This window comes from Lytechinus variegatus, chromosome 2, assembly GCF_018143015.1.
Source record: "Lytechinus variegatus isolate NC3 chromosome 2, Lvar_3.0, whole genome shotgun sequence".
NCBI lineage: Eukaryota > Metazoa > Echinodermata > Echinoidea > Temnopleuroida > Toxopneustidae > Lytechinus > Lytechinus variegatus.
This window is the reverse complement of record NC_054741.1, coordinates 73,306,432-73,332,586: the sequence shown is the minus strand read 5'-3', so window position 1 is coordinate 73,332,586 and position 26,155 is coordinate 73,306,432. Positions and strand designations below refer to the sequence as shown.

Here is a 26,155-nt window from a genome sequence, read left to right as displayed (position 1 = left end):
TTTTTATGACTTACTTAAAAGTATTACAATTAAGACATTCTGGCAGACAGATAATTTGCATCTGTGTACAAATTTTAAAAACTTTGAGATAAATGCTTGAAATAAGCTTTAAAAACTATAAAATATTACTCTAATACACAGCAAAGTACTTGCTTATACAAAGTGGTGCACCTAAACCCAAACTAAAATGTTTAACATTTTCAAAAGATTGTTTGCTATATTAATTTTAATATACAGTGTACAAATTTTATTTCTAATAGATTTGTTAAAAAACCTAAAGGTATCTGAGAGTTCAATAGGTCTTTAACCATGAATTGGAAATTTAAGTCCAAATATATTTCAACCATGATTCTTATTTCCATTTAAAAAAAACACTTATACACTGGGTAGAATGAAATAACAAAACTCTATATAGATGCATAAAAATAACCTTCCAAATTTCCTTCCATTTTATAGAAAATATCAGCAAAGAATAAAAGCATAATTGTCATGCACATAATTCCATATGAATTAAATTGTGTCCTTGAGAACAAAAGAATGATGAAAATAGAATTGTCCAAATATGAGTTATTCTCAGAAATGGAATTGCAAATTCCAGAGGGAGTTTTCATGCATATGTCTACAAAGCAACTGGAATAAATCATGAATATTAATACTTGATTTCTCTTACCCTATCTAACCACAAGATTAAGGTTTCATCATTTTTTCTTGCATGAATACAAATTGAAAATACAATATTCTGAATGATTGAAACCATATTCCTTGTAAATGATGCTGGAATTTGAGTTCCAAATCAAATTGAGAAATGGGAAGGGGTTGTACGACAAGGGGTGAGGTCATGAGAATGGAGGAAAGTGAGGTGGGGAAGGGGGCAAGAGAAAGAGAAAATTAAGAGAGAGGGAGAGTGAGTGAGGAAAGAGAATGGTGTATGGGGTGAGAAAGAAGACAGAGAGATGAAGTAGGGGGGTTGGAGAAAACAAGAAAAGTAGGATAGACATGAAATATCACTGACAAGAGTTGAAAATGAGGTGTGTGTGTGTGAGAGAGAGGGAAGGGGGGGCAAGAGAGAGCTGGATGAAAAAAGAGAACTGGAAGTGGAATGACCAGGGAAACACAAAAAGTTTTTGAGTGTTGATTGATCATATGTGATTAACAAACCGGACATGAAGTGAGTGGGTACTCATTTGTTGTTAGTGTCGTGTACACCATCAGGCCCTGATACTACTACAAATGAGTTCGACATTAAGAGAAAAGTCAATTGGAAGTAGAACACGATACCCGCTTACATGAGTAGATGAAACAGCTTTGGCATCCATTTACAGCAAACATGCTGAATGTGGTTGGTTCTAATTAGTTTAGCAATACATGGATGGAGAATTGAGCTAACTTAATTAGAACGGTAAACTTCAGTAGAAAACATATGGAAAGTTTTCCCATCGTTTTCTACACTTTTTTTATTAATACAAGTATAGATACAGTTGAAATTTAAAGCACCTACAATTCAAAAATTAAGTTATTTGAATAGACCTCTTGTCCAAAACTCCAATTCGTCTAAATTAAACCAAAACCCCTATAATTACAAGCACCTTTGTGATGCAAAGGTCATGTAGCATAAAGCATGTCAAGAGACAAAGATGTGTCTTTCTTTTTTGTGGATTACATTATCATTCTTTCTCACTAATAATTAAAAAACTTAAAATGATCACAAATACGAATTTACCTTTTTCGCTGGCTGCCATTTCATCATGCTTGTGTATCAGAAGCCTCCTCACTAGAATTCTGTTATCGCAAACCATTTGCAACTATGGCAGACTGGCATTAATAAAAAGGATCCTTTCTCCAAGAGTACATTTCTCAAAACAAAATATATTTCCCAGTCATCTCTGAAGAATTCTGGATAGAAATTTCTTTCATGCTGTATCAGAAAACATCATCACGGACGAAGTGCACACAGCTTAACACTTGTTATCTGGTTTATCAAAATTATGTGATGTAAGGAAAATGATATGCACTTTTATGGGAATAAATTACATAAAACATTACAGAATTAACATCATCCAATCTGTTAATAAAAATGAAGCTTGATTTGAGTAAATCCAAAATATATTTCCATCTGCAGCTTCACAATCAATACAGACACTAAGTAATACACCAGCGATCAAAACGTAATAGGAGTCCTTACGAGAATACTCTCAAAATAAACTCCTGTCAAAGAAGTATACACATGTCTCACTAAATTCCATAACTTGTAGATGTTGATGCAGTGACTAGGAACATTATCTACTGGAAGATGACTTCCTAGGAACATTCAGCAGTGATGCGTTGCAAGCAATACAGATATGAGAAAAAATCCAATGTGTACGTGAGAAATTAAAAAAACTTCCTCCACCTGACTGCACTAATAAAAGAAAGCATCAGTGTCATTCATTTATACAACCTTCCTCTAATGAAGAATCTCATATAGTACAAGGATTCAATAATATGGGTCTATTATGAAGAGAAAAGACAAATCTGTAATCCGCTATCTATGCTTTCATCCGATGCTGGTGACACTGTCAACGTGATGATCCAATAAAAGGAGGAGGAAAAATATTGCACACAATACACTCAGTTGAGCGAAAGACTGAATGAAAGAAGCGTGAATAGGTCGCCGTGCCGATGTATCAATCAGAGTATTATTGTCTCAGCTCCGAGGGGCTCGTTGTAGCTCCTATGATTCCCTGGACTGCTATGCTCTCCTTTCTGCTCAGTTTCCCACCAGTGCTCTATTCTGTGCTAATTCACACGCTGCCTCAAGAGGTGCTGCATGGTGCGATGATAGCAATGCATGTGTTGAATGCTTTAAATCTCCCTCTCTCACTCACCCAATTGCTCAGTCCACATGTATTGTATTAAGGATGCTGCAAGCCTCTGTCTTTAGTTCACCTCCTGCCCCCCCCCCCTCCTTTTTCTCTGCCCATGTAGTTGGTTTTGTTCTGTATTGCACATTTTCAACCAATCTTGTTCATTTCTTGCCCCTTTCTCTTTCCTTCTCTCTCTCTTCAAAGGATTAAGCTGGTCTCTGTCTTTCATCCCTATGTTGTGTATGTGCGTGGGTGAGTGTGTGTGTGTTTGTTTTTTATGCTCTCTTTCCTTCTCTCTTTCTCTCCCTCTCTCCATCTCCTGAAACCCTAGGTGCTTGTTTAGAGGCTTGTGTTGCTCCGCTCTGTGGCACAGCCCCCAAGTGAGTAAAATGACTTTCCACTTTCTTCTAGATGACCTCAAGAGGCCAGCATCAATCAACAGTTACAGAATACCTCAAGAGCAGGTCATCAAGCAGATCTGACACACCTTCTTTTGATGCTAGCATGGACCTAGGCAAAGCTTAGATCCTTCTCTTAAATATTTGTTTCTTTCTCTCTTTCTTCATCTCTTCTTCTTTATCTCTGTCACTCTCATTCCCATCTCATTTCCCTTCTGATTGTGTGAAGAGGACTATGGAAGCAGGAGACCGTCAAAAACACGGATATACGTCGTGTCGTAATTCAATTTACTACACGACGTAAATAATTACGTAGTGTAGCAATTCGAATTACTACACGACGTAAATAATTACGTAGTGTAGTAATTCGAATTACTACACGACGTAATTCCGAATTACTGCCCAACGATTTAATGTCATGACGTTAAATGAATTAGTGTCGCTACATCAAATAATTAAGGTCGTGTAGTAATTCGAATTACTACACGACGTAAATAATTACGTAGTGTAGTAATTCCAATTACTACACTACCTAAATAATAACGTCGTGTAGTAAATAATTACTACACGACGTAATTCCGAATTACTGCTCAACGATTTAACGTCATGACGTTAAATGAATTAGTGTAGTGACGTTAAATCAGCCAATGAGACCGTTCGTTATATGAGCGCAATGCGAAGAGCTGAGACTACAGAGTATTGTACAGGAACGTACCGGCAGGAAGTTAGTTGGATGTTCGACATTTGATATTCAAACTGTGAAGTTGGTTTGATATTCAGGTTCGATATTCAAACGCCTGTGAAGCTGGACCAATATTGCCACGGACCCGATCCGCATAGTACTGCCCCCCCCCCAAAAAAAAAAAAAAAATCTTCTACAACCGAGAACAATAGGAAATGATAAAACGAAAGAAAGGAAAGAAAGATGAAAGATACATTATTTTATGCATACCATGTCAAAATAAATCTCAAAGTTAAGGTGTTTTTTTTCTCGCTGGCTCGAGACTTATTACGAAGCAAATTTTTGCTGCATGCGCCATTGTGTGCCCCCTCTTTTTGTTCTTATCACGCATTGAGCTTCGCCCTAATGCTCGGGGCACAATCATAAAACATCCTGTTCATAATGATATGACCCCTCCGTTCTCCCTTCTCTTTCTCTCCCGTTCCCCCTCCTTTTTTCCAATCTCCCCCTTTCGCTTCTCTCTCTCCTATTATGTATTATCTCTCCTTGTTTGTTTTACTCTATCCACTGGCGGCACCAAGAGATTAGTCAGGAACGTGGTTCCCCATGCTTGAAATATTCCGTTTTGTTAATTTTAGCCCCCCGTTAATGTGCATGCACCGGGTAACCGAGTCAAGTTCTACAAGTTAGGGTAGGTGGTTACACCGGATAGACCGTCGGGATATTCCTGGGGGCCCCTTGGAAAAAAATAAACAAAATGCGATAAATAGCCCTTTATTCCTTTAATTTTGTTAATTTGAGCCCCCTAAATGTGCATGCACCGGGTCAAACTAGTGTTTATATGGTTGCCCGAGTCGATTTCTACAAGTTAAGATACGTGTTACCCCGGCTAGGCCGTCGGGGTATCCCTGGGGGCCCCTCGAAAAAAAAAATTCTTGCCCTTTTATTCACTGACGTTTGTCCCCTAAATGTCCTCGTTCTTGGGCACGCCAGTGTTGTTATGGTTGCCCGAGACGTGCTGCACCTGTAAAACCCCTTAGCTTTCAAAACCCCTGAATATATTTGAATATCGAATGTTGGTCCAGCTTCACAGGCGTTTGAATATCGAACCTGAATATCAAACCAACTTCACAGTTTGAATATCAAATGTCGAACATCCAACTAACTTCCTGCCGGTACGTTCCTGTACAATACTCTGTAGTCTCAGCTCTTCGCATTGCGCTCATATAACGAACGGTCTCATTGGTTGATTTAACGTCACTACACTAATTCATTTAACGTCATGACGTTAAATCGTTGAGCAGTAATTCGGAATTACGTCGTGTAGTAATTATTTACTACACGACGTAATTATTTAGGTAGTGTAGTAATTGGAATTACTACACTACGTAATTATTTACGTCGTGTAGTAATTCGAATTACTACACGACCTTAATTATTTGATGTAGCGACACTAATTCATTTAACGTCATGACATTAAATCGTTGGGCAGTAATTCGGAATTACGTCGTGTAGTAATTCGAATTACTACACTACGTAATTATTTACGTCGTGTAGTAATTCGAATTGCTACACTACGTAATTATTTACGTCGTGTAGTAAATTGAATTACGACACGACGTATATCCGTGTTTTTGACGGTCTCCTGCTTCCATAGAGGCCAGTCTGCAAATGGGACAAATTAACCTCATTTGCTTCCAGTTTCTAACAATTCTGGCCGCTGAGCATTCTCAGAAGATGGTTTCAGACCGCCTCGAAGTTCGTCAGATCCAGGTATTTTCTGATCGGGAAATTTAACCCAATCATAAAATACCAGGTAATTTTTGATGTGTGAAAGCAAATTATATGTAATTTTCCCTGTAAGAAAAAATACCCGCTATATAGTATGTACTTGTCAAAATTATGAGAACGCAGGGATTTTCCAAGGTCGCAGGTAGTTTGGCAGTGTGAAAGCAAATTATGAGAACTTTTAGCCCAGAGTGTAGTTGCCCATGCAGAACAGGTGATTTTGAATCTCGCGCCTTGCTTGCTTATCAGCATGCTCGAAACTTCAGGAACTTATCCCAAACATATAGGTTTCAGGCGGTGTGGATGCGAGAATAATTAACAGGTATTTTACAGCCTGAAAAAGTTCTTGTAATTTAACAGGAATTCTTGTGATCAAGGCGGTTTAAAACACCTAGACAGAGTTAGCGCCACTGTCAATGGTTGATGTGTTCTTGCTAGCAGGAGATGGATACGTTGAGGTGTCAGGCACTCAGGGAGATGGAGAGGTGCGCTGTTCAGAATACTCCTGGCGACACAAAACACTTTGGACTCTCTGAATGGATGACATAAAACACACTATCTGTTTGCAAATACACCAAAGTTGGGACTTGAATGAAGAATGGGTATCGGGTTAGTCTTCATTATTATACACCTTTCAAATATGAAAATGAATCACTTTATTTCTCTACCTATTTAACCTTTAGAAGCTAAATAACTGATCAAATTGAAACAAGTACTGAAACACTTCAAGAACAGCCCCTTGCTCAATGTCAGTGGATTTAAAAGCTAGATGGTTCCATTTGACACATGGCTGAATAAAACAACTACACATTCCTGCTTGAAGTTTTATAACAAAACTCTTCAGCCAATAAAAGAGTTTGACTAATAAAGTGGCTCCAGTCGACAAACAGCCGCCATTATTATAAAAAGACAATTCATCAAAACAGCATAAAAATTGTTAAAGAAGACAAGAAAAACTAGTGAAAAAACAAGACAGAATTTAAATCGATGTGAGGAATTTTGTAAAGAGAGATCTTCAGGAGTCACACAAAACTGCTTCAATTTACAGGTAGAAAATTGCATGTGAGTAGAAAATAATAATGTCAGCTGACTTGAGATGTGGGCTGACTTTTAACATTGAGGTGATTTTGAACCTTGATCACTGATTATATAGTCTAAGGACCTTTTTTTTTAAACAAAATATTTATTATCTTTTCAGGACTTTTAGACTGAATTCATGTTCAACTACAAGATTTAAAGTAAAGGATCAATAATCAACCAAAATTGGACAAGGGTCAACTTTTCATCAAGCATTTCTTGATTCCATTCCAAAAAAATATATAGATAAATTTTCTGAAGTGCGATGTCCTACAGGTTACAACGACCCTTAGCCAAAAATAGGTGGTTTCAGACCGCCTCGAAGTTCGCCAGTTCCAGGTATTCTCTGATCGGGAAATTTACCCCGATCAGAAAATACCAGGTATTTTGGTAATGTGAAAGCAAACTACGCGTAATCTCCCGAAAGAAAATACCCGCTAAATAGTAGGTACTTGGCGAAATTACGAGAACTTTCGTGGGGATTTTTCCAAGGTCGCAGGTATTTTGGCGATGTGAAAGCAAATTACGGGAACTTTTATCCCAGCGTGTCGTTGGGCGCGGCGGCGTGGGTGGCTGCTGGGCTAGTGATTTTGAATCTCCCGCCCTGCCTGCTTATCAGACCACGCTGCGCATGCTCGTAACTTCGGGAACTTATCCCGAAGGATGTGTTTCGGGGCGGTGTGAATGCAGGAATAATTAACGGGTATTTTTTAGCCTTAAAAAGTTCTCGTAATTTAACGGGGATTCTTGTGATCGAGGCGGTTTGAAACCGCCTTATGTTAACTCGGTCATAAACAGAAACATGATCTCAACTTGAAACTCTCTATACAGATTTTGCTACATACCATGCATAGTTTTAAAAAAATATACAAATTGCCAAGAGTCAGGTCTGAAAGTCAGTCACATGACTCTTACAACAATAGAAACAGATGCATGTAAAATCATCTGAAAGGTATACCAACAAAGTCTTGGGATTTTCTTTAATCAGTTACTGTGTTTACATGCTGCATTGGCTCGCAGTGCAGAACTAAAAGTCGATGCAGAATATGCTTTTGGGTTATCTTGCATCGCATTTATACATGCTGTCACAGCTTGTGGGGCAAAAACCTGAAATGATCTGTGCACTAACAATATACGTCATAAAGACAATGCTGGATCCGGATGCTTACAAGTACGCCATAATAGTAAAGCAATTGAAACGCGCGCTAATCGCCTATGCAGCGTTTACACGTAGAAAAAAGCTGATTCTGCATCGGCTCACGGTTCTGATCCTCTTACTTTGGCGGTGAAAATTGCCGATTCTGCACCGAGAGCCGATGCAAGTTAATCACATTTACAAGCAACCCAAAAGCCGATTCTACATCAGCTTTTGGTTCTGCACCGCGAGCCGATGCAACGTGTAAACACAGTAATTGAGAGACAGTAAAGTACTTCTCAGGAATAAAATGCTCATGCCTGTACCTCTATTCATAACATTTGTTACCAACTGCAAAGGCTAAACTGAATTGAATGTCAACCAATCAAATGCAGCTTGTAACTGACATTGACAAGAACTTCTAATCGATGTGTATGTGTGTACAACGCAAAATGAGACAACTTTGTACAGCCAAGAACAGCCATCTTGAAATTTAGAATCTGCTGATGATAGATCAGGATAAAGTAAAATGATGGGTACTACATCATTCTAAGAACCAATGTGACCCCAACACATGCTTCATTCAGATATGGGCAAAATACATGTTACCACAGAGTGCATAAGAAACAATAATGATAGAACTCTACCAAATGTATTACTGCTGATGAACTAAAGGACATGTAGCAGAAAAATAGTCTGATAGCAAACACAGCTCAAATGCCTCAAAATAATAAATATTTTATGAAGTTGCCGTTGATGCCCAAACTGAAAATCTTTCTGCAACAATCCTCAGCTGTATCACAACTACTGACACAATCCTTAAGTATTTCAATAAATTTCTCTTCTGGGTAAGGGAAAGTACAAGTTACATCAAGTTTGGGGTTTCGAGTGACTAGCAGAGTATTGAACTAATGACCTTCTTATTCCTAGGTAAGTGCCTAAACAACATGAATGGAACAAGGATACAAAAAAGTCACACAACCTCGTGCCACTGACTCATGTGACAAAGTATAGTAAATACTTGTAATTTCAATGCATAATTTCAACAGTGGGAACAGTTGCAATGGGTCACAGGTAAGATGATACAATTTTAAGTTCTTTGTGTATCCATAGTGGCAAGGATGCAATGATAATGAGCATAAGAGATAATTAGCAGAGGTACACAAGGTTAAACACAACAATTACACAACATCTCCACAGGGAGTTAGAGGAGAACAAAGGAGAACATTTGTAAACAACCCTTGAATTAACAGAGAAAAAAAAATATAATTCACTATGTTTGAAGAACTTCCTGAAATAAGACAAGGGCAGAGTTGTGAGTCTATAGGGAGGGATAGTAATGCCTTGGGTAGATTATTTAGTATCGACCTATCACTCCTACACTGGTCTGTTGTTCCTTGTAATGTTTGGTCTTGTCTATAACCTAAGGGTTAGTGGTTGAAGATCATCAAGGAAGAGAAAGAGCACAAAAATATACACATTGAGACAGAGAGCGAAAGACAACAAAGGAAAGAGAAGGAAAGTGTGAGAAGAGGGGATTCGGAGGTAGAGAGGAACAATAAGAGATAGGGGATTAGGGGAAGGTAGAAGAAACATATTAATATTACAGACATAAAGAAAGAAAGGGATGAGACAGAGAAAGAGAGAAAAGTGGGAAGAGTGAGATGTGGAGGGGTGAAGGTGAGGGGAATAGGAATCATAAAAGAAAGAATGAGTAACAATCAACTGAAATAAATGGGAAATGGCAAACTGTAAAGAAAAAATAATCATGTAGAATAATAAATAGAATGTAAAAGCCCAATGCAGAGAATGTAGATGAAAAACATGTATCAATAAAAAGAAACCACAAGGAGACATAGACATAGACAACGATCAATACTGGGCCTATCTTATGAGCTTTTAAAGATATAAAGGAATAAAAATGGACATATGAATAGGAGACACAGCTAAGGCAGTATGAGAGCTGTAGAATGGCAATCAATACCAAAGAGATACTGAAAGCTGTTCTTTTCATGGCTATTGAATCAACAGACATTTGTAGTATGGTTAGAGTATGGTTAGCATCTCTAATATGGAAGCATGAAATTCATGTTGGTAAGCAAACTGTAATGCATTCCAATTCAGACATTAGTATACTGACTTTTTATACCAACATAAGTACAGTTTTATGCCTTAGTAAAGTCAATGATATAAGAAATTAAAGAAAATACAAGAAATAAAAGTTGTGAAAGTGCTAAGAGCATCACCCAAAACAAATATTTAAGTGCATGTATAGGAGTAATGATCTTACTGGGAGGATTGCATGTATAGCATTTATGCAGTGATTGCCCAATTACAGATTGTAAAATTATTATATGATTGATACAACCATAATAGCTGTTGCTCGGAAGCATATCGCCCCCCCCCCACAAGTAGCACTGCGTACAAATATCAACTTACAAAACATACAAATTTTAAAAAAATAATCTAGCTCAATGTTTAGCGAAATTTCTATAAAAGAATAATGAAATGCATAAGCTGATTGATGTTTGACATATAACTGAAAAATAAATCATATTATCTGTTAAGTAACTCCTCTACTTCACTAAAATTGGGAAATACTACACAAGCTAACTGTTAAAAACATATCAACACATCAGAGTTGTCAGAATATACCTGAAAATATATACACCCTCCCACCACGTTTTTTTTTTTGCAAAAATAAATATGCGAAACATACCTATAATGGAGAAAAATAACCGAACGACCTTGACACAGATTGGATTGGTACCAAAAATATTGCTACAAATCATGACAATTTGTCAGCTACTCTGAATCAATCATAAAGTTTTGTGCAGACTTTGTTTGAAGTGTGAACAAACAGTACTTCCTTCACACTTCATAATTTGTAGAACATATAAACCTGGTTTTGATCTAGGTATTTACCTAAATTGTCGTGAAAATATGCCTGAAGTGTGTTGGCTTTATAAAAAAAGAAAAAGCATTCAATTATCAAATACATTTAGTAGTGATCAAACACCAATCTTTGAAATGTACCTGCACTTTGGTTAAAAGTGATGTAGTTTTTTATGCTTGCAAAAATGATTAATGCCTTAGGCAGCATCAAAGTATTTCCCATGGAGGTAGATCTTCAGGGGGAAAATTATACATAGGCTTATGAGAAAAAATATGTGATATTTGCTTCATAAAGTCGGAGTATGTGTACAGAAAGACAAATCCAACACATCTAGATCATCTTTCTCCATCATCTACCAACATTCAATACCTAGCTAGCTTGCCATCCATCCCCTCCCTCCCATGATAATATTGAAAGAAAAACGCATGAAATTGAGAAGGCTCAAATATGTTTTGCCAATCTATAATTGGTTGCTTTCTCCCAAGCTTATTTTTCTGAGAATGTTGATATCTCAGAAAATCTTCATGAACCACTTGAAAATGCTCAAGGAAAATATTCAAAGCATGGAAATCAGTTTATATCTCAAATTAAATAAGAAGAAAATGAAAGAGCATTAGTCAGATTTTTGTTTCTCAACAATTCAATTTGCAATTAGTTTTCAGCATCTTCACAAGCTTGACTGACTGTTGATCACATGCAAAACCATTCAGACAATTTCTTTCAAAACTCAGGAAAGAAGTCTTGAAAATAAATGAATATGGCAATAGAAAAGCACTCCAAAAGATAGCGTTCTGCTCATCTTTGAAACACAATCGTAATCGCAATTCCCACCGGATTAGCTCATGAGGGTTTAGCTGACGTCTGTAACGAGATTGGGGCAAAAGGGAGCCCTCGCTTGAGAGCAATGGTGGCTGTCTCGTACTCCCCAAAGGAATATTGAAATACAAATGTCTTGGAGGAATGGGACATAAATCAGAGGGGAAAATACAGGGAATGTTTCCTAAGAGGTTCTTCAAGATCGTTTGGTATTTGAAGATGCTTTTGACTTTCATTAGCGTAAAATCTACAATTCTAGTAAAGGTGTTTTCCTCACTTTTGCTGCTTCTCACTTAAATTTCAATTTGCTGTGTTAAGCTTTCATTGATATTAACATTTGCTTTGAAGCTTCAAAAATATTTTAAAAATATCTCTATTGCAAAGCATAATCTTCTTATTATTATCTCAATATGGATTGAAGTTTTCCATTATCTCTGGTACTTGTAAGCAGATTTACATCTTAAAAGGGAAAATGACATGGCTTTTTTGTTTGTGATACACAAGTGTTGACAAAAATTATTATTTGCAGGATAATGAGAGCATGGCAGCAAAAGAGGAAAATGAGGACAGAAATATTATGAATAAAACCTTGATCACACTATCAACAGTATAAAAATCAAATGAAAGGAAAACATGAATACATACAATCACAGGCTGGAAATGGTTACCAATTAAGGTTACATGTATGAAATGAGATGACTAGATAGGTCATATTGCGTTTTACAGATAATGACACTTTGTGGCTCTTGATCACGAATCCATTGCTGAATAATAGGGTGCCATGCACTTGTACGCATTCAACTAATCCTATCAAACTGATTTCCTTTGGTTGACTATACATGTAATCCTTAATCAGGGGTAAATAAAAGTGACTATTAAAGAGATTCATACTGTTCTGCTTTCTGCAGAAAGGTTTTTAGTGTCATGAATTCGCAGAGACAGAAGGGCTACATAAGAGAAGCTGAGGGTTAGTTGAGACCATGTACTTCAGACCTGATAAACACATAGCCTAATTAGTTATATATAACATTCTAGTTCTAACAGACAATTTGTATCTCTTGTTAAAACTAAATTGAGTCTATGAATTATGATGAAAAAGATCTTGTTTTGATAAAACAAGAATAATTTCTAAACAGAAGTGCAAGATGAGTCTGGAAATTGGATGTTGGAGTGTGAGTGTGTGAGTACAGTTAAACTGGGTTTTCAAAAGCAATGCATAACTACTGTAAACCAAATATGTGTTGTGATGTTGAATATTTCACGAAGCAAGAGTCAAGCATGCAGTCTCCAAAACAATAATTATTTCTTGACATTGAATTTCAAAGAAGATTGGACAGAAGCAAACTTTTTAGCACACTTTTTTCATTTCAAATGTTTTTTTCTTTGAATGTAGAATACAATTTCTACCAAAATATTCATTCTTTTTTGTTTTGAATGTGTAAACCGATTTTGTTGTGCTTTTGAAAGTATTGCTATCTTGCTTTTGATATTTTTCTTCATCATACATGTAAGTTATTTTTGTTTTGTTAATGATTGTAAAAAGTGAAATTTAGCAACCACATTGGAAAAATATATATTTTTCAAAGCTCATTAAGAGCCAAATCTGATCATTTTCGGTATTAAAAATCGGACAAGGCAAAAGTAGCAATACATGTAACCAACACCCCATTTTTTGTTTTTAGATACAGAAATACTGATATTCCATACTTTTCTTCATTTTCCTCTATCATAGTGATTCATTCATTCAACCTGCAAATGCAGAGGAAACACTCATCAACGATATACATGACTTGTATTGCAAGTGCATAATTCATAACTAGTGAAGATGGCCACAAAAAGCATGTAACTAATACTATTTCTCTTCATACTTCATATCTTCTACATAATGTACCTTTCACAATTTCTTGGTTGTCATATACTTTAAATTTCATGACTAATACCAATAACTATTTTTTGTGTGCAAACCTAGTGCTACTTTATTTCAATATAGCACCAACAAACATAAGGAAATTAAAAAAAAGATACACACAAGAGTGGACCATCAAAGATTTACTTTGCGCTCTAGTTGTACTTGGCAGTTCTGACTGATTCTGATTCTAGCAAATTACCATGAATATTGTAATCATGTTGCATGTGGTTTTATCATACCAAGGAATCTACAAGTAGAGGATGGAATGAGTGTATTCCTGTATCCCGTAAAAATCAAGATTGTAAGAAATAAATGAATCATGATATACATGTAAAACATATCATGCAGTAAAAAGGTTTTAACTTGAAAGACGCAACTAAAAATAGTCTTTGACAACAGAAAATATAAAAGCTACTTATAGACGGAAAGACTAATTTACAAGGTTTAATCATTTTTCAATAACTTGATTACTTCTTACACTCTAAAAAATGAAGTGCTAATCTAGCTCTAAAAGAGCGTGTGTAGTGACTGCACTTCGAAGTGCTGATTTGTCTTGTTCAAATTTGAACTAGACAAATCAGCACTCCGAAGTGCAGTCACTATACACGCTCTTTAAGAGCTAAATTAGCACTTCATTTTTTAGATTGTACAAAAAAATATAGAATTGGTTTTACAACCAGATAAAACAATCTGAATGTTAACATCAATGATATCCATAATTCAAGAATACTTTACTTAAGGTTGACTCAGAATAATTAACACTTTCATGAGGTGAACGACTCGTACATTTTGACGATTTTCTGTTTTTCTTTCCCTTCCTCATGCTCACATTGGCAACTTCATCATCCATCTTAATGCAGTTCGGTTCTAACTTCCCTACAGTATGTATCATTAGCATATTGTCCCTATCAACAACCCCCCCCCCCCACCCTCAGAAAAACTACCTGCGATCCTTCATCTTGAGGGTGTTGTTGTTCCTAAAATGAAATGCTGAAACACATTTCTTGCAGAAACAGAGGCCATTTAAAAAGGAAAAAATGAAAATATTATTCAGACATGATACATGAGCCATCAAGCTGCGAGTGTAAGTGCCCAAGGAGGAATTCAAAGGAAGAGAGAGAGAGAGAATACACAAGGGGCGATTCACACTTTTAATCTTACCAGGGAACTTCCCTGCTGATCTAACCAAAGTGTGAAAAGGGATTTACCTCAAAGAGAATATGAGTATATGAACTCAGGGTGATTTTGCACTTGAGGGAATGATTCACAGTTATGAACAGGGGATTAATTCACATTTGTCATTTACCTAATGAGTAAATCGTATAAATTGCTCATGGAGGGATTGCATGGAAAGAATCTATTTTGAAAAGGGTTAGTTCACAAGTAAGATTTAAACAGGATGATAGTGAGAAAGAAATAGAGTTCATTGCATTAATAGACCCAAAAAATTGCAAACTTTGATAAAACCTTTTCTTTATTGCATCTTAACTTAATCATAACAATAAAATGATATCAAAATTTTTAATAACATTTCATTATAGAAGTATATGGAGAAAATCTTTACTCCAGCTTTTCTGAGATCTAATATTGAAGGATGACTTTCCTCCTTCATCTCAAGCAAAAAAAAACACAAAAAAGCCCACAAAATCATCACATTGCAATCTTCTTGCAAAATTAAGTGTGAACGCAGCCATGGTGGATCCCTTGTAATGCCAGAGTATCTGATGTATATTTCGTATTCATCATTTTTGTACTCCATTCATTCACCACTCTCTCCTAAACGGCTACAAAGATCCTCACACTGTTATCCATGCCTCCATACTTGGTGTGGATAATTGGGTGTAGATGTATGCATAAGTGGAGTAAGATGATGACTGCCAAAGATCCCTGTAGAATTGCTTGACTTATCTCACATGCATATTAGAGATGAATTACCCCAAGATTTGATCCACATTTTTTTAGACTGGGCTCAGTGACTCAACCAGGCTCAGTCACTTTTTTGTTGTCAGTGTATCATCCTATCTCTCTGGATATAATTAAAAGCATCGGTGGAAAAATTGCAATCTTACTTTTTTTCATACCTCCATGCCTTCACTTCTTTTTTTTGGCAGTCGTTTATGAGATGAAAAGAGGTCACAGGGACATTTATAAGAATAATAATATAGTTTGGACATTTGCGTCCATGCAGTTTGTGAGTAGCACGTAAACCACAAGAAATCTTAGGATTTTAACCCTAAAACTGAAGAGAGAGATGTGTTTGTCCTCACAAAACCATCTCACAAGCTTATGAATGAGTTTGAAATAAATATATAAAGGCCAGCTACAGTTTTACAGAGACCTCAAAACAAATGCACACACTTTTGCAGACATATCTTCATACTAAAATTCAATATGCCCCATTTAATAAAAATTTGCTGTCAACACTCTACAAGTAATGGTATGTTAGTTAACTCATGTGAATCTACCCTAACCGATATTAAAGCAAGATAAAAATGCCAATATAATTTCATTGGGTGTATTCTGATGCACATTTCAGGTTATATCTACTATAATTGTCTGGCATACCATGAAGATGAGCTGGCATTGTCTATGGTCAGATAAACACTAATTGGGCTCTTGCATTACACTAATGTGATCCATAATAGACGACTTGTTTGACATGCACTTCAATCTTCTACAGCCTGCCATTTATCAATCAATATCCAAGGATCAGAATGAGGAAGACAGATAGACACATCCATGTACAGACAGATATCATCAGAGAAAGAGAGACAGACAACAAGACAGAGAAAGGACAGACAAGAAAAAGAAAGAAACAGAGAATGAACAGAAGAGATATAGAGATGGCAGAAAGCTAATTAGTGAGAATGAAGAGATAAAATATCAAGGTATGAAGTGAAAGAAAGAGAGAGAGAGAAAGAGAGATCAAACCAATATTGCAGTGTGTATATTAAAAACAATATTGATTTCAAAAACATCTAATTACTTTTTCATATCCTGACATTGCAGATTTCATTTCACTTTTTAAATAAACAAAAAAGAACAGAATGTTATTAGTTTTACCTTCATATTTTAGACTGGATCAATAAAAATCTTAATACAAGGGGGTGCTTTTGTTTGCTTCTCATTAATGAGGCATCCAGTAAAAACAAAAGGGTAATTATGTATCGAATATCATGCAAATTTGCCAGTCAGACATTGAATGGAGGATACGATTTCATTAGATGTATAAGTAGATGGCAAAGTATGACAACTATACTATGTAAGGTCAAACAGCATTTGCTATTTAAGATAGGTTAACAAAATAATAAAACAATTATAAAGATTGTAATATGTTGTGAAAATTTTCATTGTTACTTAAAAATTGTAAAACAAGCAGTGCATCCCAAACATATATTGAGAAAGTAAAACAGAAATTCTTGTGAGTGGCACATACAGTATCTAAAGGAAGATTGTCCCCAATCATCTAAAATAATAAAACTTTGAGAGTAAAATGATGCCAAATAAGGATGCCATACTTAAAAGCTTAAATAAGCCCTTCACTAGATGTGGCAGTGCACTTCTCAGCCAGGTTAAGATTGAGTCATATCACGGACTGACATTATAAGAAAGGAGAGATCGACCTGAAGGGGACCGAGTCTTGGGGCATCCTTGTCACGCCACATCGGCCGACATATCAGGGTTAATGGGACGGTTAGGAGAGGAATGTGAGCTGGGCTGTAAGTCAATGGGACAAAGATAGGAGGAGACGAGTGGGTGTCCGGTGGCTAGCGCATCCGCTTCCTGAACAATGGGGTTGGGATCCCTGGCTCGAAGCGTGGCATATAGTGCCGCAAGGTGAGATACATGTCTGAATGAATTGCATTAGTAATGACAATGTTACAGTATTTGAGCCTTGAAAGTAATAATGGAGGAGAGAAGTTTGCATCAATTTATATTTTAGACTAGAAAAGTTAGGTGAATTTTCATTGCAATTCCCAATCCCCACTCCCTACACAAATATAGAAAGAAATGGCATTTTTTTAAAATACAAAATCTTGCACATTCTGAGGAAGAGAACCAGTAGGCCTAATTCAAGAGCTTGACTGTGCACTCATTTGGTAAAATGAAGTAAAATTCCAGATACTAAATGTAATTTCATTTATACCTTAAGTGATTATCTTTCAAAATCTTACAAGTTATTCTACAATGAGGTCAAATCAATAATCAACACAGCACAAACAGCTTCTCACAGCGACATCTGAAGTTCTCTTGGAATTCAGACCGAAAACAAAAAGCACCCCTTTTTTTAATTTTCAGATGAAATTCAAGACAAATGTCTAAAAGCAAACAGAAATTAGGTCAGAATCTAGGCCATCTATGTCCATGTGGCTCGTCTGAGTGAAAAGCAGTACGAAAATGGAAAAAGCGAGAAAGCACTTTTTTCATGCAGGGTCAGTCGCTGTTGACAGTGAATCAGGTATTATCTTGCCAATGTGTATGTGCTATTTGCACTATTTTCACAGTTTTGAGAAAGGATTTGGTTTCACCATTGGCCTGATTGAAAATGGATTTTCTACACCACTGAGATGGTGTGAGTACATGTGTGCTTGTGTTTGTGTTGCTAAGCTGAGCAAATAGGAGTCTGTTTCACAAAAATAATCATGGTAAAGTTTTACGTTCATGAACACCACATCCCATTTATATAACACAGCACTCTATGAGTTCGCAGAGAAAAACAAAACTTTCCCCAATAAAAACAAAAATTTTTTATTAAAGAAATTTTTTCTTGATTCTAAGCCATATCTGGTTGACAAATTTCATATCTTCATCTGAAAGCACCATTTGGTAATAACCAGAAGGGATGGTGCTAGCTGTATACCTCATATCATTTTCTTTAATGCCTTTCTAGTTCTAGGCAGGTATCCATGTCTAATATTTTTTTTCACTGAAGAGACGGCACATGCAAGATTGAAAATAGTATGTTCACATCTTCTGCCGAAAGCAGTATCTGATTTAGAGTAAAAGGACATTGAAAGGTTACATATACGGTTGTTACATCTTTCTGGTCATGGAAGTATAAATTTGGAATAACGCTCAATATTCAGTGATAAAAAGGGTGCCTCCAACCACATCAGAAGATTTTTACCTCAAAAGAAAAGTGATGTTGATGGCAGGTGAAAATGGCGTTGAAAACAAATGTACCTGCTTCATCCACTAGTATAATCTGCCGTGCAAAACCACAAAGATTTTAGTTAGCCTGAATGGTAATATCAGAAGGGCCTTGACATGGTTTAAAAGGATCTATTTTGATATATCAAACAAAGAGAGACTGAAGCTTTATAATTTGCTTATATGAGCATTCACTTAATATTTGAACTAAAATATTCAAATTAAAAACAGACTACATGTAAGTTTTAGAAAAAATGATAGCTCATGACCTAGCCAACACTATGAACAATATTGAATATGAATGTTGGAGTTCATCCTTTTTTTTACATTCCTGTCCTTGCATAACCTTAGCAAAACATCTGTCATGTCCATGAAAATGGTGCTTTACATTCGAAGTGAAAACAAATGACACAGAAAAGAAAAAGTACAAAAAGTCAAGTTGTAAGAAAGAGTTGGGTCTGCCTTTCTTAGATAGCTCTCTATCCATACAATATACAAACCAACTTCCTATATCACTCCAGTTCATACTCCACAAAATAATGAATCATTACCATCAATTCAGGCCAAACAAAAGAGTGTTTGCAAACTTGGCCAACACCAAATAGTCAAGTTAAGCACTTGTTTGCAGTCCCATTCTATTACTTTGATGTTAGGTGTGGGGACCTATCAAGCACACCACTAAGAGGGACAATAACGGCTTTGTGTGCAATAAGGAAGGATGTTAATAGGTTGAATAGCCAGTTTATTGCTTTTGTCTGAGAGCTGAGAGTGACAGATTTAGTATAAAGGGCTGTGTTAATGCTTTTTCAATGAGGCTTTTTGATAAATTCTGGTGATTAGCAGTAACACATTGACAGTGTATTAGAGCATGACAGTGCCAGTAAGATAATGTACAATCTCCTTTGATTTACCCACAATAGAGCAATTTACAGCATTCCAATGAATCATTACATGATTGTGTATTTCTTGTTTGATTTTCATTGCAACAAGTCATCCAGGAGTCAGTGCTATTAATTACAATTCATAAATCCCATTTTATTTTTCATTTTTAATGGTTAATAATAAATTGGAACAGGAATAAGGAGGGAAAACTACACATCTTTCCATATTTTATTATAAATATCCCAGAATATTTTGGTATTCGACGGAAGACATCAAGGCAAAATAAAAATCCCCAATAATTCTGAATATTTTCAAAGTTAGATTCAGAGATGCTTTGATTGAAAAGTTACACCATTCAACATTTTCATTCCTTCCAGCGAAGTCATTATGAATGTCCCTCATATATCTGCCTTGGTTTTAACATGCAACTTGATTCCCAGGTCATTCTCACATATTTACAGTAAATATAGATTACACACCACCAATCATGATTAATTGCTTGGTGCCAGCTTCTACTCAAGTAACTGACTCAACATCATCCTATCAAGAGAGAGGGGAAGGGAGGGGAGGATTTTAAAAAATAATAATACGACTCCACTACTGTTTTCTCTCTGCCTTCATTCCTTTCTCCCTCCTTTTCTCCCCCTATCTCACTCTCTTTCTTTCTACCATGTTCTCTCTTCTTTTATTCTGTCTTGTATTTCCACTTTGACCGCTCCTCTTTCTCCCCTTATGTCATTATGATAGGTTATACATTGAATTTACCTTTGAATAATTCATATATTTTTTGTAATACTTGCCCATGTTATTGTATGTTGTATTGTTTTTATATGTCTGTATATATCATGTATATTGTTAAGTGAATGTAATTCAACATGTTGGCTGCTATTTTCAGTGTATTTTGAAATAAAACATTAAAAACAATTAAATAAAATATATTTTAAACAATGGTCTGTCCTCTTCTGAACTTATAAGATACATGTAATTGAATACTAAAGTTTTGCAGTATCAAAACTTCATCAAAGTCATTGAAAATTATTGAAATTGGAAATCAGATTATAATCTTTGCAATATTCCAACATCATTCAAAATCAAGACAACATCTCCATTGCCATTTTCTCCAACCAGAGAAGATGAGAGCTCTTCAGGGATGAAGAACTACGAGAATGAACTTGAAACATTATCCAATCTCTTTCCTTCATATCAACAAGTGAAGATGACAAGGATGCATCGAATCACAAGAATAAACCTCAACAAACACACTCAACTTTGGCAGTATGAATAACAATATACAGAAAATGCAGAGGGTGAATTCAAACAAATGATTGTGATTCAAACAACCAAATGATCCGAAATTTCTAAATAGATTTGAAATTGATGAATTCCTATACAATAATAAGAACAAATATTCACATGGTCTGTTATATGTAGCTTCTTTAAGTACCAACTAACCTCAATACCTGGAATCTATTCCTCGCACATATTGACGGTTGCTGAATTGGCATGACCAATCAGTTTAAGATATTGGAAATCAACCATCACTTTAAAAGTGCACACAGGAATAGGCAGTAGGCCTATAAATGTATATTCTACTTCTACCACACTATAGTGAAAGGCATGATTATGCAAGAATACAGAAGCACACCTTCAAAACATGAATCACAGCTGATGAAAACAAGAACAAAACCATCATGACCATTGTAAGACAAGAAAGAAAAAAACAATCACTAAAAACCTTGGTCGGGGAGATGATTTTCGGGGCTCAGCTCAAGTAATTTTGAAACATAATCCATGTCACAATCCTCTCCTGACAAACAGAGAGAGTAAAACTTGACATTGCAGATTGATCAATAGCCAAGAGAAAATCAGCTAGGATATCAAAGACATGCAAAGAAAGGAAACAAAATCCGAGATCTTCGTTGCCGAAGTCAAAGTAGAGTAGGGAGAGGAATGAGATATGATGCACATGAACAAAACATCCATGATCATAGTAAGCTGTAAACATCTTTCCAGGGTAAAATAAGAATAAGCAAAATACTGAAATCAATATATTTTCTTTATCACAAGTCAGGATAAACTCATACATGGAGAAAACAATCAAGTAATGTACATACATGTATCATTTTTTCAAACCTGAGTAAGAGTTCTTCAGATGTAAATCCAACTCTCTGAACTTGAAAACTGAATCATAACAGCTATCAGAAAGATCTTAACTATGTCTAATCAAATTGATGCATAACGATCCCGTAAAGTGTGTTTTCATGTCTTTACAGCTTAGATTTGATTCGTTGAAACCCATATTCAGAAACAATGAAAATAAAGTGAATCACAAAATTTGATATTTTCTGGGCAAATTGTCTTTAAAGCAAATTTCAATGCAAAATTCTGGACCACATCTTCATAATGTCTTTCCTTCATCACATCATAAACGTAAGCAATGATTTAAACACAAACAACTAATGTAACTGTAGATATCAATGATTAAATAGACAGACTATGGTCATTATGAAAGAACTTGAAGAAATTTCTATAATAAAAGAAACACAAGATTGGAAATTACATGTACATTTCTGTAATTGCTTTTGAGAGCAAGATTAAATAAAGTTCCCTCTAATATTCTACAATTTGCTCAAATAATCACTTAAATAAATGTATACAAACAGAGGATAACAGAGACAAAACAATAGAGACTACTCAACTTTCCCTTTTGATTTCATATTCTTAATATGAAACCCTTCAAGAGCTAAACAAAAGTATATCATTGTAAAATCTCCTTCAAGCGTTTTTGTAGGAATTACTGACAAAGGATACAATTATGAATGAATGAAGGAATTGCAAGGTGTCCGATTAGCGATGATTTACTGTGCTGGGCTGGCTAAATAGGATTGCGGACTCTAATCAGATTTTCTCCCAATGTCTCAGTGAAGCACCCCTGAGGTGACAGACACTTATTCCAATTATATTCCATCATGGCATTGTTGTTCTCAGTTTCCTAAATTCCAATGAAAGCAGTATAGTCATTGGAGAAGAATTGACCACAAATCTGTGCAGTTTTCTTTGCATTCATATCATTCATGCAGTAATGTACATGACTCTTTGGCAAGGCAGTTGTTTGCATCTTCCTCTCTGCATCCAAGCATTCAGGTTCTTTCACATTCTAACATAGAAAACTGCAGTTTTGTAGTCATATTCAATGTTCACATCAATCATCACCATATCCATACAGTATAGAACATTGTACATATGTACACCGTAGGCTGCATTTCAATGACGAAACTACAAAACTAATTTTTATTTTCACCAAATAATAAAAATCAGAATAAGAATCTGATGGAGACTGTATCATTTTTTGAATTTGAAATTAAAACATTCCTCTAGAAAACTTCATGATTAAGCTGGTTACAAAACTTGCAAATTGTAGTCTCCCATGAGGTCCTTTAGTAGTAAAAATGTTGCATATTGTCCGATTGATATACTTTGCAGTTTTAGTTTACTGTACAAAATGCATGAAGTTCTGAGGTTAACATCTCATGAAGATAGCAGCAGTAGATGTACACAAACACGATCACTTCCAATGGTCAAAGCATTCCTCAAAGTATACTTTTCTTATCGGAGAATGTAATCTGTTGGTTGGCAAACAACAAATAATATCTTTTATTTTCCAATATGAAAGTGTTTCAGAGTATGTATCACTTGGAGATGCACAGACAGACAAGACATTTTTTATTCTCGAGCACAATTCCTCTCATCCAAAAAGCATTTAAGATATCCCATGACATGGAGCATAATGGCATCTTCTAGACATGTCTTACACGCGTGAGAATTGCAGAATCTTCTTACAGCTGCTTGAAAGCCGAAGAATCATTTAAATGGGTCCACCCAAACACACCGAGATGTAAGCCATACCACCTGTTGGTTCAAGAAGAACAGAACTGTTCTAAAGCATTCACTGTCCCATCTTATTGATGATCATTGACTGACTGGGCTCTGGGCTTTGTGTCTGGTCACTCAACTGTAGTTCCAACTCTCACTCAATCGTTGGCCCTGTCTCCAGTTCAAATCCATCCAATATTGGCAGATACAGTGGTAGACTTGGTACGAACCAGTTTTGTCCATAGACACTTTCACCACTCTAGAGCAAAAAGTGAAGAGGAATTCTTACTAACTGCAGCCTTTGACCAATGGGACTTGAAGATTCTGATGCTGACTTGGTACTGAACCATTTTTGTCCCAAGACACCATCACCACTCCAGAGCAAATGATGAAGAGAATATCTACTTAATGCTACCTTTGACCAATGGGATTTAAAGATTCTTGTTCACACCATTGGAGCATCAAAGCTTCTCCCTTATAACAAAAACATGAACAGACTAAATTGCAACAGAATAGTAGTTCTGCAAACATTGCATGCCTGTAGGAATAATTCTCATGTAAAAGCTCCCATGCCATGTTTGGGTGAAGGAAGGATTTTAGGAACACTGGACAAAGGACTCTATGGATTTTTAAGTTAAGCCTTTGAGTACTAATGCTATGGTACATAGACCTAAGTTTTCCCATCTAACTTTGTAATGATAAAACTCTTTTTTGATTGGCCAATGTCTTAACCTCTTTTCCTTTAATCCCTGATGGGTGCAGATCAATATAATCCACCATCTAGTTTCATCTATACAGCCATGGGGGATGCCACACAAGATCTTAATTGATTGATAATGTACTAAAGACTACAAGAAATAAAGTACCAATAAGGGGTTTGACATTGATCCCATAGAGGGGAAGTTCATTAAGGTAGTCAGATAAAGAAAAAAAACTTAGGTTGGTATAAACTATGCTGAGAATGTAACAGCTGACAACCCAATACGAAGTGGATGGGGGGTAGGCCTATACAGATACTACAAAGAACAATATCAGCATACATGCTTTCATATAAAAGTATTGCAATGATTCTGATAAAGTGATGTCTTGAAATACAGCAGAATGTACAAGAGTGAGAGTGTGAGGGAGGAATTGGAAGAAAAGACTCCCTTCTTATTCTTTCATTAAAATTGACCTTAAAAAAGGCTCTAAAATTGATTTTTTTTTGTATAATTTCCAACTTTTTGACTAGTACTTACATTGGACCTTTTCCCTCTTCACATTCCTAAGAAAGAGGTTTGGAATGGACGACCATGCCAAATCATGATGATTTTTACACATTTTGTAAAACATACTATCAACTAATCAGCATTGTTCTTAAAGTTTGCAATTGATTACATATTCCTGTGAAAAAAGAGTCCTGAAGTTGCACCATTTTAATTTCTACACCTCTTTACGCAAGTTCTGTGCAAATTGATTGATTTTAAGGTTTGCAGTACAGAACAAGAAAGAAATCAAACACATAAAACATAACAAGATAAAGATGGCAAGATCCATTCAATACTCTCCTTAAATCTATGCTGCTCCCTAAAATCTAACAGTCCACACTGAATCCTATTTTAATTACAAATCTGTCGGCTTGAGGGGGATAAGGAAATATGATAAGGTTCACAAAAATCAGGGTTTCTTCATCTCTCATTTGCATTTGATCATTCCTCGGGCAAGACAGAATGTCACAGGGAAATTATGGTCAGAGGGTATGATATGTAGAGTGCATGTGAAAATGAGCATAGACTTTAGGGATTGGATGACATCTGGTGAGGGATAAACATCATTTTTTTAAATGAAGAATTCCTTATTTTCTAATCATTTCATTAGAACTTGATGGCCCAATCTATATTTTCTATTTATACAAACAATACAATTAAAATCAAAGGGAAAGGGTAAATTGGTGCCAAACATTTAAAGCTGGAATGTAAATCACTTTTAACTCTAGATGAATGAATGTGGGATTCTGACAATAATACATATCATTAAATAAAAAAATATATATATATAAACTGTATCATTAATAAAGGACCATTTTCAGAGGAAATAGCTATCCTGTTAACCAATTATACAAATATACTGGTAACTAAATCTTGAATTAAAATGCAGGTCAGTGTTGGGCATATTTCATCCCCTTCATGCTGTATTGAATGTGACTTCCGACAGTGCAATTTTGCTAGACAAGTAGGCCTACCAAGAGAATTCAGGGAGAAAGTTACTGCCAAGAACCTGTTTGCTACACCTGGGTGAAGTCGTGAAGACAATCACTGGGATATCAGTTGAATGTAGGTACATGTATATAAACTAGCATCACAAAGTATGACAGTGCGTATTGCCATCACATTCTCCATAATACTTTCCAAAAATGTATTGATCAGAGTTCAGAAGGGCTAAATTCTTCATTGTTTGTTCGTTTAGATCCCAAGTCTGACTCACGCAAGCAGGTATTTGACTGAACATATTTGTCGGGTTTTAGCTAAAGCCATGCAATGACAGGACAGGGATCAACAGATCAATACAGCAGGTCACCTACTTTGACTTTTATCATGTGACGGTGATACTAGGAGACAGATAACTAAAGGCAAACTCAAAGACAAAGGGAGAAAGAAAAAGACAGGTTGAAAAATACAGAGACAAACATACATGCCCACACAGGATGACCAATAGAAAGTTAGTAA

The 26,155-nt window shown here is 35.8% G+C and overlaps 1 protein-coding gene across 3 annotated transcripts in view; it reads right to left on the bottom strand.

Moving 5' to 3' along the window:
- Positions 1-23,973, bottom strand: part of LOC121408963 (tetratricopeptide repeat protein 28-like) — a 59,400-nt gene extending 35,427 nt beyond the window's left edge. The window contains exons 1-2 of one of the 3 annotated variants that reach the window (XM_041600707.1): positions 22,389-23,973; positions 1,721-1,969 (exon numbers count right to left, since the gene is read on the bottom strand). In XM_041600707.1, coding sequence (XP_041456641.1) covers positions 1,721-1,747 — 27 coding nt within the window. In that variant the 5' untranslated portion in view covers positions 1,748-1,969; positions 22,389-23,973. Of the gene's footprint in view, positions 1-1,720; positions 2,934-22,388 lie in introns of those variants that run through there. The other 2 variants (XM_041600709.1, XM_041600708.1) reach the window with 2 other exon arrangements.
- Between the last annotated feature and the right edge of the window lie 2,182 nt (positions 23,974-26,155).